The sequence below is a fragment of the Cyanistes caeruleus genome, chromosome 35 (assembly GCF_971803275.1).
Source record: "Cyanistes caeruleus chromosome 35, bCyaCae1.hap1.1, whole genome shotgun sequence".
Lineage (NCBI taxonomy): Eukaryota > Metazoa > Chordata > Aves > Passeriformes > Paridae > Cyanistes > Cyanistes caeruleus.
The window spans coordinates 1,034,603-1,049,981 of NC_141736.1; the positions used below are offsets into that span (position 1 = coordinate 1,034,603).

At 51.9% G+C, this 15,379-nt stretch overlaps 1 protein-coding gene across 3 annotated transcripts in view; it reads right to left on the reverse strand.

The window, feature by feature from the left end:
• Positions 1-15,379, reverse strand: part of DNM2 (dynamin 2) — a 78,660-nt gene that overhangs the window by 3,630 nt on the left and 59,651 nt on the right. For all 3 annotated transcript variants that reach the window (XM_086871363.1, XM_086871362.1, XM_086871361.1), the window contains 4 exons: positions 11,450-11,559; positions 9,217-9,328; positions 7,155-7,319; positions 4,974-5,200 (listed from right to left, as the gene is read on the reverse strand). In XM_086871363.1, coding sequence (XP_086727489.1) covers positions 4,974-5,200; positions 7,155-7,319; positions 9,217-9,328; positions 11,450-11,559 — 614 coding nt within the window. The remainder of the gene's footprint in view (positions 1-4,973; positions 5,201-7,154; positions 7,320-9,216; positions 9,329-11,449; positions 11,560-15,379) is intronic.

Below are 15,379 nucleotides of genomic sequence, written 5' to 3' on the forward strand. Positions count from 1 at the left end.
CCAGGATCGGGACGGGGGGCGGCCCGGGGGGAGCAGAGCCGAGGGCGGGCGGCGCTGGGCAGGGGGGCTGCAACGGGAACGGGATCCACATCGGTCACTGGGATCGGGAATGGGATCCACATCGGTCACCGGGATCGGGAATGGGATCGGGATCGGGATCAGTCACTGGGATCGGGACGGGGGGCGGCCCGGGGGGAGCAGAGCCGAGGGCGGGCGGCGCTGGGCAGGGGGGCTGCAACGGGAACGGGATCCACATCGGTCACCGGGATCAGGAATGGGATCCACATCGGTCAATGGGATCGGGAATGGGATCCACATCGGTCACCGGGATCGGGAATGGGATCAGGATTGGGATCGGTCACCGGGATCGGTCACCGGGATCGGGAATGGGATCGGGATTGGGATCGGTCACCGGGATCGGGACGGGGGGCGGCCCGGGGGGAGCAGAGCCGAGGGCGGGCGGCGCTGGGCGGGGGGGCTGAAACGGGAACGGGATCCACATCGGTCACCGGGATCGGGAATGGGATCCAGATCGGTCACCGGGATCGGGAATGGGATTTGGATCGGTCACCAGGATCCCGATCGGTCACTGGGATCGGGAATGGGATCGGGAACGGGATCCAGATCGGTCACCGGGATCGGGAATGGGATCGGGAATGGGATCGGTCATTGGGATCGGGATCGGTCACCGGGAATGGGATCGGGAACGGGATCCAGATCGGTCACCGGGATCGGGAATGGGATCCGGATTGGTCACCGGGATCCCAATCGGTCACCAGGATCGGGATCCAGATTGGTCACCGGGAACGGGATCCCGATCAGTCACTGGGATCTGGATCGGTCACCAGGATCCCGATCGGTCACCGGGAGCAGGAATGGGATCCCAATAGGTCACCGGGAATGGGATCGGGATTGGTCACTGGGAATCGGGAATGGGATTGGTCACCGGGGATGGGATCGGGATTGGGATCGGGATTGGTCACCGGGATCGGGAATGGGATTGGTCACCGGGGATGGGATCGGGATTGGGATCGGGATTGGTCACCGGGATCGGGAATGGGATTGGTCACTGCGAATGGGATCCAGATTGGTCACCGGGAATCGGGAATGGGATTGGGATCGGTCACCGGGAACGGGATCGGTCAAACACCCCAAACCCCTCTCAAACACCCCAAACCCCCCCAAACCCCCTCAAACGCCCCTCAGACCCTCCAAACTCCACAGCAAACACCCCAAACTGCCTTCAAACACCCCAAACCCCCCAACAAACACCCCAAACCCCACAGGAAACACCCCAAACCCCTCCAAACCCCTCCAAACCCTCTCAACCCCCCCTGAAACACCCTTCAATCACCCCAAACCCCACAACAAACACCCCAAACTCCTCCAAACCCCTCTCAAACACCCCAAACCCCACAACAAACACCCCAAACTCCTCCAAACCCCTCTCAAACACCCCAAACCCCCCAACAAATACCCCAAACCCCACAGGAAACACCCCAAACCCCCCAACAAATACCCCAAAACCCACAACAAACACCTCAAACCCCCTTCAAACACACCAACCCCCCCCAAACCCCCCTTCAAACACCCCAAATCCCCCAACAAACACCCCAAACCCCCCCCAAACCCTCTCAACCCCCCCTGAAACACCTTTCAAACACCCCAAACCCCACAGCAAACACCCCAAACCCCCTTCAAACACCCCAAACCCCCTTCAAAGCCCCCAAACCCCACAGGAAACACCCCAAACCCCCACCCCAAACCCCCTTCAAACACCCCAAACCCCTCTCAAAGCCCCCAAACCCCACCCCAAACCCCCCAAACCCCCACCCCAAACCCCCTTCAAACACCCCAAACCCCACCCCAAACCCCCCAAACTCCCCCAAACCCACCCCAAACCCCTCTCAAACCCCCCAAACCCACCCCAAACTCCACAGCAAACACCCCAAACCCCACAACAAACACCCCAAACCCCCCAAACTCCCCCAAACTCACCCCAAACTCCCTTCAAACACCCTAAACCACCCCAAACTCACCCCAAAGCCCCTTCAAACACCCCAAACCCCCCCCAAACTCTCCCAAACCCCTCTCAAACACCCCAAACCCCCCTTCAAACCCCCCAAACCCCCCTTCAAACACCCCAAACCCCCCAACAATCACCCCAAACCCCTCTCAAACCCCACAACAAACACCCCAAACCCCCTTCAAACACCCCAAACCCCCTTCAAACACCCCAAACCCCACCCCAAACCCCCCAAACCCCCACCCCAAACCCCCTTCAAACACCCCAAACCCCACCCCAAACCCCCCAAACTCCCCCAAACCCACCCCAAACCCCTCCCAAACTCCCTTCAAACACCCCAAACCCACCCCAAACTCCACAACAAACCCCCCAAACCCCCTTCAAACACCCCAAACCCCCCCAAACCCCTCTCAACCCCCCCTCAAACTCCCTTCAAACACCCCAAACCCCTCTCAAACCCCTCCAAACCCCCTTCAAACACCCAAACCCCCCCCAAACCCCCCAAACCCCCTTCAAACCCCCCAAACTCTCCTTCAAACCCCCCAAACCCCCTTCAAACACCCCAAACCCCCCCAAACCCCTCTCAACCCCCCCTCAAACTCCCTTCAAACACCCCAAACCCCTCTCAAACCTCTCAAACCCCCCAAACTTCCCCAAACACCCTTCAATCACCCCAAACCCCCTTCAAACACCCCAAACTCCACAGGAAACCCCCCCCAAACCCCTCCAAACCCCCCTTCAAACACCCCAAACCCCCCTTCAAACCCCCCAAACCCCCCCAAACCCCTCCAAACCCCCCTTCAAACACCCCAAACCCCACAACAAACACCCCAAACCCCACAACAAACACCCCAAACTCCCCCAAACACCCTTCAATCACCCCAAACTCCCCTTCAAACACCCCAAACTCCACAGGAAACCCCCCAAACACCCCCAACAAACACCCCAAACCCCCTTCAAACACCCCAAACCCACCCCAAACTCCACAGGAAACACCCCAAACCCCACAAGAAACCCCCCAAACCACCCCAAACCCACCCCAAACTCCACAACAAACACCCCAAACCCCAGAAGAAACCCCCCAAACCACCCCAAACCCACCCCAAACCCCCCAACAAACACCCCAAACCCCCCTTCAAACCCCTCTCAAACCCCCTTCAAACCCCCCAAACTCTCCTTCAAACACCCCAAACCCCCTTCAAACCCCCTTCAAAGCCCCCAAACCCCCTTCAAACCCCCCAAACCCCACCCCAAACCCCCCTCAAACCCCCCAAACCCCCCCAAACCCACCCCAAACTCCACAGCAAACACCCCAAACCCCACAACAAACACCCCAAACACCCCCAAACCCCCCTTCAAACCCCCCAACTCCCCCCCAAACCCCCCAAACCCCCCTTCAAACCCCTCCAAACCCCCTTCAAACCCCCTTCGAACCCCCCAAACTCTCCTTCAAACACCCCAAACCCCTCCAAACCCCCCTTCAAACCCCCCAACTCCCCCTTCAAACCCCCCAACTCCCCCCCAAACCCCCCAAACCCCCACCCCAAACCCCCTTCAAACACCCCAAACCCCTCTCAAATCCCCCAAACCCCCACCCCAAACCCCCCAAACTCTCCTTCAAACACCCCAAACCCCACCCCAAACCCCCCAAACCCCCTTCAAACACCCCAAACTCCCCCAACAAACACCCCAAACCCCTCCAAACCCCCCTCAAACCCCCTTCCAACCCCCCAAACCCCCCTTCAAACCCCCCAAACCCCCCTTCAAACCCCCCAAACCCCTCTCAAACACCCCAAACCCCCTTCAAACACCCCAAACCCCCTTCAAACACCCCAAACCCCCCTTCAAACACCCCAAACCCCACAACAAACACCCCAAACTCCCCCAAACACCCTTCAATCACCCCAAACTCCCCTTCAAACACCCCAAACCCACCCCAAACTCCACAACAAACACCCCAAACCCCAGAAGAAACCCCCCAAACCCCCTTCAAACCCCTGCAAACCCCCTTCAAACACCCCAAACCCCCCAAACCCCCACCCCAAACCCCCTTCAAACACCCCAAACCCACCCCAAACTCCACAACAAACCCCCCAAACCCCCTTCAAACACCCCAAACCCCCCCAAACCCCTCTCAACCCCCCCTCAAACTCCCTTCAAACACCCCAAACCCCTCTCAAACCTCTCAAATCCCCCAAACTTCCCCAAACCCCCTTCAAACACCCCAAACTCCACAGGAAACCCCCCCCAAACCCCTCCAAACCCCCCTTCAAACACCCCAAACCCCCCTTCAAACCCCCCAAACCCCCCCAAACCCCTCCAAACCCCCCTTCAAACACCCCAAACCCCACAACAAACACCCCAAACCCCACAACAAACACCCCAAACCCCACAACAAACACCCCAAACCCCACAACAAACACCCCAAACTCCCCCAAACACCCTTCAATCACCCCAAACCCCACCCCAAACCCCCCAAACCCCCACCCCAAACCCCCTTCAAACCCCCCAAACTCCCCCAAACTCCCCTTCAAACACCCCAAACTCTCCTTCAAACACCCCAAACCCCCCCCAAACCCCCCAAACTCCCCCCAAACCCCTCTCAAACCCTTCCAAACCCCCCCCAAACCCCCCAAACCCCCACCCCAAACCCCCAAACTCTCCTTCAAACACCCCAAACCCCCCAAAGCCCCACCCCAAACCCCCTTCAAACACCCCAAACTCCACAGGAAACACCCCAAACTCCCCCAAACCCACCCCAAACCCCCTTCAAACACCCCAAACCCCCCAACAAACACCCCAAACCCCTCCCAAACCCCTCCAAACCCTCTCAACTCCCCCAAACCCCCCAACAAACACCCCAAACTCCCTTCAAACACCCCAAACTCCACAGGAAACACCTCAAACCCCCTTCAAACACCCCCAACCCCCCCCCACCCCCCATTACCTGTGCGCCGGCTGTAGCCAGGTGTCGTCCACGGGCGGCGGGACGGGCGTGCTGACGGTGCTGGTGCTGATGTCGCCGATGATGGCCAGCGCCTCGCGCAGCGCGTGGTACATGCGCAGCATCTCGTCGCGCCGCTGCGCCTGCTCCGCCGACTCCTCCATCAGGCTGTTCTGGTCCGAGCACGAGTACAGGAAAGCCAGCAGCTCCGAGTGGATGAAATCCTTGGTCTTGGAGGGGGGGAAATTGGGGGGTAAGGGGTTGTTGGGGTGGGAAATGGGGGTTTTGGGTGGGAAATGGGGGTTTTTTGGGTGGGAAATGGGGGTTTGGGGTGTTTGTTGGGGTGGGAAATGGGGGTTTTGGAGGGTTGTTGGGGTGGGAAATGGGGGTTTTGGGGGGTTGTTGGGGTGGGAAATGGGGGTTTTTGGGTGGGAAATGGGGGTTTTGGGTGTTTGTTGGGTTTTTTTGGGTGTTTCTTGGGGTTTTTGGGTGTTTGTTGGGGTGGGAAATGGGGGTTTTGGGTGTTTGTTGGGGTGGGAAATGGGGGTTTTGGGTGGGAAATGGGGTTTTTGGGTGTTTGTTGGGGTGGGAAATGGGGGTTTTGGGGGGTTGTTGGGGTGGTTTCGGGGGTTGTTGGGGTGGGAAATGGGGGTTTTTTGGGTGGGAAATGGGGGTTTTGGGGGGTTGTTGGGGTGGGAAATGGGGGTTTTTGGGTGTTTGTTGGGGTGGTTTCGGGGGTTGTTGGGGTGGGAAATGGGGGTTTGGGTGGGAAATGGGGGTTTTGGGTGTTTGTTGGGGTTTTTTGGGTGTTTGTTGGGGTTTTGGGTTGGAAAAATCGAGGTGTAAGGGGTGGTTTCAGGATTTGTTGGGGTGGGAAATGGGGGTTTTGGGTGTTTGTTGGGGTTTTTTTGGGTGTTTGTTGGGGTTTTTGGGTGTTTGTTGGGGTGGGAAATGGGGGTTTTGGGTGTTTGTTGGGGTTTTTTGGGTGTTTGTTGGGGTGGGAAATGGGGTTTTTGGGTGTTTGTTGGGGTTTTGGGTGTTTGTTGGGGGTTTTGGGTGTTTGTTGGGGTTTTTTGGGTGTTTGTTGGGGTGGGAAATGGGGTTTTTGGGTGTTTGTTGGGGTTTTGGGTGTTTGTTGGGGTTTTTTTGGGTGTTTGTTGGGGTTTTTGGGTGTTTGTTGGGGTTTTTTTGGTTTTTTGGGTGTTTGTTGGGGTTTTTTGGGTGTTTGTTGGGGTTTGGGGTTGGAAAAATCGGGGTGTAAGGGGTGGTTTCAGGGGTTGTTGGGGTGGGAAATGGGGGTTCTTGGGTGTTTTTTGGGTTTTTTGGGTGTTTGTTGGGGTGGGAATTGGGGTTTTGGGTGTTTGTTGGGGTTTTTGGGTGTTTGTTGGGGGTTTTTTGGGTGTTTGTTGGGGTTTTTTTGGGTGTTGGGGTTTTTTTGGGTGTTTATTGGGTTTTTTGGGGTGTTTGTTGGGGTTTTTGGGTGTTTGTTGAGGTGGGAAATGGGGTTTTTGGGTGTTTGTTGGGGTTTTTTGGGTGTTTATTGGGGTTTTTTGGGTGTTTGTTGGGGTGGGAAATGGGGGTTTTGGGGGGTTGTTGGGGTTTTTTGGGTGTTTGTTGAGGTTTTTTGGGTGTTTGTTGGGGTTTTGGGGTTGGAATACCCCCATTTCCCCTCCCCCACCCCCATTATTTCCCATTTCCCCTCCCCCACCCCGTTATTTCCCCTCCCCCACCCCCCATAATTTCCCATTTCCCCTCCCCCTCCACATCATTTCCCCTCCCCATCCTTTCCCATTTCCCCTCCCCCTCCCGGTTATTTCCCCTCCCCCCTCCCCATCCTTTCCCATTTCCCCTCCCCCTCCCTATCATTTCCCCTCCCCCACCCCCATCCTTTCCCATTTCCCCTCCCCCTCCCGGTTATTTCCCCTCCCCCACCCCCATTATTTCCCCTCCCCCACCCCATAATTTCCCATTTCCCCTCCCCCTCCCCATCATTTCCCCTCCCCCACCCCCACCCCCATCATTTCCCCTCCCCCACCCCCATCCTCTCCCATTTCCCCTCCCCCTCCCTATCATTTCCCCTCCCCCACCCCCATCCTTTCCCATTTCCCCTCCCCCATCATTTCCCATTTCCCCTCCCCCACCCCCATCCTCTCCCCTCCCCGCCCCGTCCCCTCCCCCGCTCACGTTGTTGATCATGAGGTGCATGATGGTCTTTGGCATCAGATCCCGGATGGATTTGTTGATGATCCCCACGTAGGAATCCACCAGGTTCCGGATGGTCTCCACCTGCCGCTCCAGCTGCGGGTCCATGGAGAAGGTGTTCTCCTGCGCGCCCTCCTCGCTCTCCGTCTGCCAACAGCGGGAAGGCGTCAGCGCCGCCGGGAGACAGCCGGAATTACACCGGAATTACACCCGGAGTGACGCCGGAATTACACCCGGAGTGACACCGGGAGACACCCGGAATTACACCGGAATTACACCCGGAATTACACCGGGAGACAGCCGGAGTGACGCCGGAATTACACCCGGAGTGACGCCGGGAGACAGCCGGAATTACACCGGGAGACAGCCGGAGTGACGCCGGAATTACACCCGGAGTGACACCGGGAGACACCCGGAGTGACACCGGGATCTCTCCAGAATTACACCGGGAGACAGCCGGAGTGACACCGGGAGACAGCCGGAGTGACACCGGAATTACACCCGGAATGACGCCGGAATTACACCCGGAATTACACTGGGAGACAGCCGGAGTGACACCGGGAGACAGCCGGACTGACGCCGGGAGACAGCCGGACTGACGCCGGGAGACAGCCGGAGTGACACCGAGAGACAGCCGGAGTGACGCTGGGAGACAGCCGGAATTACACCGGAATTACACCCGGAGTGACGCCGGGAGACAGCCGGAGTGACACCGGGAGACAGCCGGAGTGACACCGGAATTACACCCGGAATGACGCCGGAATTACACCCGGAATTACACTGGGAGACACCCGGACTGACACCGGGAGGCACCCGGATTGACACCGGAATTACACCCGGAATGACGCCGGAATTACACCCGGAATTACACTGGGAGACAGCCGGACTGACACCGGGAGACAGCCGGAGTGACACCGGAATTACACCCGGAGTGACACCGGGAGGCACCCGGATTGACACCGGAATTACACCCGGAATGACACCGGAATTACACCCGGAGTGACCCGGGAGACAGCCGGAGTGACACCGGGAGACAGCCGGAGTGACACCGGAATTACAACCGGAGTGACACCGGGAGACAGCCGGAATTACACTGGGAGACAGCCGGAGTGACACCGGGAGACAGCCAGCGTGACACTGGGATCCCTCCGGAATTCCGCCGGGATCCCTCTGGAATTCTGCCGGGATCCCTCTGGAATTCCGGGTTTCCGTGGAGATCTGGGAGAGATCCCAGCCCGGAATTCCCTGGATTCCATTGACAGGGATTGACAGGATTGGATTGATTGACAGGGATTGGACTGATTGACAGGGATTGATTGACAGGGATTGATTGACAGGGATTGTCAGGGATTGGATTGACAGGGATTGCATTGATTGACAGGGATTGCATTGATTGACAGGATGGGATTGATTGACAGGGATTGGATTGACAGTGGTTGATTGACAAGGATTGATTGACAGGATTGGATTGATTGACAGGATTGGATTGATTGACAAGTTTGGATTGATTGACAGGGATTGGATTGATTGACAGGTTTGGATTGATTGACAGGATTGGATTGATTGACAGGGATTGATTGACAGGGATTGCATTGATTGACAGGGATTGGATTGATTGACAGGGATTGCATTGATTGACAGGGATTGCATTGATTGACAGGGATTGATTGACAGGATTGGATTGATTGACAGGGATTGGATTCCCCCGGCTTTGATTCCCCCAGATTCCCCCAGCTTTCTCCGCACTGGATCCCCCTGGATCCCCGGGATCCCCCCAGATCCCCGGGACCCCCCCAGATTCCCTGGATCCCCCCGGATTTCCCTGGATTCGATTCCCCTGGCTTTCCCCGCACTGGATCCCCGCGGATCCCCGGGATCCCCCCAGATTCCCTGGATCCCCCCAGATTCCCCCGGCTTTCCGCGCACTGGATCCCCGCGGATCCCCGGGATCCCCCCACATTCCCTGGATCCCCCCAGATTTCCTTGGCTTCGATTCCCCCGGCTTTCCCCGCACTGGATCCCCGCGGATCCCCGGGATCCCCACCTGATCCTTCTCGGGGTACACCCCCGCCCGCAGGAACGAGGCTTTCCAGCTGTCCACGTCCTCCTGGCAATCGCAGGCCAGCTCGATCTGCCGCAGATCCTTGTACACGTTCCTGGGGATCCCCAAAGCTCGGGATCACCCTGGGATCCGCCACTCACCCCGGGATCCATCGATCACCCCGGGATCCATCAATCACCCTGGGATCCATCACTCACCCCGGGATCCATCCATCACCCCGGGATCCATCACTCACCCCGGGATCCATCCATCACCCCGGGATCCACCCATCACCCTGGGATCCATCCATCACCCCGGGATCACCCTGGGATCCGCCACTCACCCCGGGATCCATCGATCACCCTGGGATCCATCAATCACCCTGGGATCCATCAATCACCCTGGGATCCATCAATCACCCTGGGATCCACCCTGGGATCCATCCATCACCCTGGGATCCATCAATCACCCCGGGATCACCCCGGGATCCATCAATCACCCTGGGATCCATCAATCACCCTGGGATCCACCCTGGGATCCATCAATCACCCTGGGATCCATCCATCACCCTGGGATCCATCAATCACCCCGGGATCCACCAATCACCCCGGGATCCACCAATCACCCCGGGATCACCCCGGGATCCACCACTCACCCCGGGATCCACCCATCACCCTGGGATCCATCAATCACCCCGGGATCCATCAATCACCCTGGGATCCACCCCTCATCCTGGGATCCACCACTCACCCCGGGATCACCCCGGTATCCATCAATCACCCCGGGATCCACCCATCACCCTGGGATCCACCCATCACCCCGGGATCCATAAATCACCCCAGGATCCATCAATCACCCTGGGATCCATAAATCACCCCAGGATCCATCAATCACCCTGGGATCCATAAATCACCCCAGGATCCATCAATCACCCCGGGATCCATCAATCACCCTGGGATCACCCTGGGATCCATCAATCACCCCGGGATCACCCCGGGATCCATCAATCACCCCGGGATCCACCAATCACCCCGGGATCCATCAATCAACCCGGGATCACCCCGGGATCCATCAATCACCCTGGGATCCATCAATCACCCCAGGATCACCCCGGGATCCATCAATCACCCTGGGATCCATCAATCACCCCGGGATCCATCAATCACCCTGGGATCCATCAATCACCCTGGGATCCATCAATCACCCCGGGATCCATCAATCACCCTGGGATCCATCAATCACCCTGGGATCCATCCATCACCCCGGGATCCATCCATCACCCTGGGATCCATCAATCACCCTGGGATCCATCAATCACCCTGGGATCCATCAATCACCCTGGGATCCATCAATCACCCTGGGATCCATCAATCACCCTGGGATCCACCCTGGGATCCATCAATCACCCTGGGATCCATCAATCACCCTGGGATCCACCCTGGGATCCATCAATCACCCTGGGATCCATCAATCACCCCGGGATCCATCAATCACCCTGGGATCACCCTGGGATCCATCCATCACCCTGGGATCCATCAATCACCCTGGGATCCACCACTCACCCTGGGATCCATCAATCACCCTGGGATCCATCCATCACCCTGGGATCCATCAATCACCCTGGGATCCACCCTGGGATCCATCAATCACCCCGGGATCCATCAATCACCCTGGGATCCATCAATCACCCTGGGATCCATCAATCACCCTGGGATCCCTCACCCCAGGATCACCCCAGGATCACCCCGGGATCCCTCACCCCAGGATCACCCCGGGATCCCCCCGGGAAAGGGGAAAATCCCGGAATTTTCCGGAATTTCCCGGAATTTCCCAGAATTTTCCAGAATTTCCCGGAATTTCCCAGAATTTCCCAGAATTTCCCAGAATTTTCCGGAATTTCCCAGAATTTTCCGGAATTTCCCAGAATTTTCCGGAATTTCCCAGAATTTCCCGGAATTTCCCAGAATTTCCCGGGATTTCCCGGAATTTCCCGGAATTTCCCGGAATTTCCCAGAATTTCCCAGAATTTCCCAGAATTTCCCAGAATTTCCCGGAATTTCCCGGGATTTCCCGGAATTTCCCGGAATTTCCCAGAATTTCCCGGAATTTCCCGGAATTTCCCAGAATTTCCCAGAATTTCCCGGAATTTTCCGGAATTTTCCGGAATTTCCCGGAATTTCCCGGAATTTCCCGGGATTTCCCGGAATTTCCCGGAATTTCCCGGGATTTCCCCGACCTCTGCTCGGTGTTGAAGATGGCGAAGACGTGTTTGTTGGACATGAATCCCTTCTCCACATCCCGGATCTTCAGGTTGTCCAAAGGGAGCATGTACTTCTTCTCCTTTTCCTGGGAAAAGGGGGGAAAAACACGGAATGGATCCCAAAAAAATCCTGGGAATTCTGGAGTTCAGGATGCTGGAATTGCTCCGGGAAGGATCCCTGGATCCGCCTTTCCTGGGACTACTTTGGGATTATTTGGGAATTATTTGAGATTCTTTTGGGATTTTTTGGGGATTTTTTTGGGATTTTTTTGGGTTTTTTGGATTTTGAGATTCAAAATTTTTTAGGATTTTTTGGGATTTTTTTGGGATTTTTTTGGGGATTTTTTGGGATTTTTTGGGGATTTTTGGGGATTTTTTTGGGGGATTTTTTGGGATTTTTTTGGGATTTTTTTGGGATTTTTTGGGGATTTTTTTGGGATTTTTTGGGATTTTTTTGGGATTTTTTGGGATTTTTTTTGGATTTTTTTTGGATTTTTATGGGATTTTTTTGGGGTTTTTTGGGATTTTTTTGGGAATTTTTTTGGGGATTTTTTGGGGATTTTTTGGGATTTTTTTGGGATTTTTTGGGATTTTGGGACATGAATCCCTTCTCCACATCCCGGATTTTCAGGTTGTCCAAAGGGAGCATGTACTTCTTCTCCTTTTCCTGGGAAAAGGGGGGAAAAACACGGAATGGATCCCAAAAAAATCCTGGGAATTCCCAAAATTCCGCTGGAAAAGTCTCGGTGGGAAATTCCCAGCTCATCCTGTTGGAATTCCTACGAGAAAAATCCCTGGATCCGCCTTTCCTGGGATTGCTTTGGGATTATTTGGGAATTTTTTGGTATTTGAGATTTTTTGGTATTTTTTTGGGATTTTTGGGGAATTTTTTGGGGAATTTTTGGGAATTTTTGTGGATTTTTTTTGGATTTTTTGGGGATTTTTTGGGATTTTTTTGGGATTTTTTGGGGATTTTTTTGGGATTTTTTGGGGATTTTTTGGGATTTTTTGGGATTTTTTTGGGATTTTTTGGGATTTTTTGGGGATTTTTTGGGATATTTTGGGATTTTTTGGGATTTTTTTGGGGATTTTTTGGGATTTTTTTGGGATTTTTTGGAGATTTTTTGTGGATTTTTTGTGGATTTTTTGGGATTTTTTTGGGATTTTTTTGGGATTTTTAGGGATTTTTTGGGGATTTTTTTGGGGATTTTTTGGGGATTTTTTGGGATTTTTTTGGGATTTTTTGGGATTATTTTGGGATTTTTATGGGATTTTTTTGGGAATTTTTGGGAATTTTTTTGGGCTTTTTTGGGGATTTTTTTTTGGGGAATTTTTGGGATTTTTTTGGGATTTTTTGGGATTTTGGGACATGAATCCCTTCTCCACATCCCGGATCTTCAGGTTGTCCAAAGGGAGCATGTACTTCTTCTCCTTTTCCTGGGAAAAGGGGGGAAAACACGGAATGGATCCCAAAAAAATCCTGGGAATTCCCAAAATTCCGCTGGAAAAGTCTCGGTGGGAAATTCCCAGCTCATCCTGTTGGAATTCCTACGAGAAAAATCCCTGGATCCGCCTTTCCTGGGACTGCTTGGGGATTATTTGGGAGTTATTTGGGATTTGGGATTTTTTGGGATTTTTTGGGATTTTTGGGGATTTTTTTGGGATTTTTGGGGATTTTTTTGGGATTTTTTGGGAATTTTTTGGGGATTTTTTGGGAATTTTTGGGGGATTTTTTGGGATTTTTTTGGGGATTTTTTTGGATTTTTTGGGATTTTTTTGGGATTTTTTTGGGGATTTTTTGGGGATTTTTTGATTTTGAGATTTGAAATTTTTGGGGATTTTTTGGGGATTTTTTTGAGATTTTTTTGGGGATTTTTGGGATTTTTTTGGGATTTTTTAAAGATTTTTTGGGATTTTTTGGGGATTTTTTTGGGATTTTTTGGGAATTTTTTGGGGATTTTTTGAGATTTTTTTGGGATTTTTTGGGATTTTTTGGGGATTTTTTTGGGGATTTTTTGGGATTTTTTGGGGGATTTTTTTGGGATTTTTTTTGGATTTTTTGGGATTTTTTGGGGATTTTTTTGGGATTTTTTTGGGATTTTTTGGGGATTTTTTTGGGATTTTTTTTGGATTTTTTTGGATTTTTTGGGATTTTTTTGGGATTTTTTTGGGAGTTTTGGGATTTTTTGGAATTTTTTTGGGATTTTTTTGGATTTTTTTTTTATTTTTGGGGTTTTTTTTTGGATTTTTTGGGATTATTTGGGATATTTTGGGATTTTTGGGGATTTTTTTGGGGATTTTTTTGGGATTATTTTTGGATTTTTTTTGGATTTCTTTGGATTTTTTGGGATTTTTTTGGGATTTCTTTGGATTTTTTGGGATTTTTTTGGGATTTTTTGGGGATTTTTTTGGGATTTTTTGGGGTTTTTTGGGGATTTTTTTGGGATTTTTTTGGGACTTTTTTTTGGGATTTTTTGGGATTTTGGGACATGAATCCCTTCTCCACATCCCGGATCTTCAGGTTGTCCAAAGGGAGCATGTACTTCTTCTCCTTTTCCTGGGAAAAGGGGGGAAAAACACGGAATGAATCCCAAAAAAATCCTGGGAATTCCCAAAATTCCGCTGGAAAAGTCTCGGTGGGAAATTCCCAGCTCATCCTGTTGGAATTCCTACGAGAAAAATCCCTGGATCCGCCTTTCCTGGGATTGCTTTGGGATTATTTGGGAGTTATTTGGGATTTGAGATTTTTTGGGATTTTTTTGGGATTTTTGGGGAATTTTTTGGGGAATTTTTGGGAATTTTTGTGGATTTTTTTTTGATTTTTTGGGGATTTTTTGGGATTTTTTTGGGATTTTTTTGGGATTTTTTGGGGATTTTTTGGGATTTTTTGGGGATTTTTTGGGGATTTTTTTGGGATTTTTTGGGGATTTTTTGGGATTTTTTTGGGATTTTTTGGGGATTTTTTTGGGGGATTTTTTTGGGATTTTTGGGGGATTTTTTTGGGGGATTTTTTTGGGATTTTTGGGGGATTTTTTTGGGATTTTTTGGGATTTTTTGGGTATTTTTTTTTTTCTTGATTTTTTGGGATTTTTTTGGGGATTTTTTGGGGATTTTTTGGGGAATTTTTGGGATTTTTTTGGGATTTTTTTGGATTTTGGGACATGAATCCCTTCTCCACATCCCGGATTTTCAGGTTGTCCAAAGGGAGCATGTACTTCTTCTCCTTTTCCTGGGGAAAGGGGGGAAAAACACGGAATGGATCCCAAAAAAATCCTGGGAATTCTGGAGTTCAGGATGCTGGAATTGCTCCGGGAAGGATCCCTGGATCCGCCTTTCCTGGGACTGCTTTGGGATTATTTGGGAATTATTTGAGATTCTTTTGGGATTTTTTGGGGATTTTTTTGGGATTTTTTTGGGTTTTTTGGATTTTGAGATTCAAAATTTTTTAGGATTTTTTGGGATTTTTTTGGGATTTTTTTGGGGATTTTTTGGGATTTTTTGGGGATTTTTTGGGATTTTTTTGGGATTTTTTGGGATTTTTTTGGGATTTTTTTGGGGATTTTTTGGGATTTTTTTGGGATTTTTTTGGGATTTTTTTTGGATTTTTTGGGGATTTTTTGGGATTTTTTGGGATTTTTTTGGGATTTTTAGGGATTTTTTGGGGATTTTTTTGGGGATTTTTTGGGGATTTTTTGGGATTTTTTTGGGATTTTTTGGGATTATTTTGGGATTTTTATGGGATTTTTTTGGGATTTTTTGGGAATTTTTTTGGGCTTTTTTGGGGATTTTTTTTTGGGGAATTTTTGGGATTTTTTTGGGATTTTTTGGGATTTTGGGACATGAATCCCTTCTCCACATCCCGGATTTTCAGGTTGTCCAAAGGGAGCATGTACTTCTTCTCCTTTT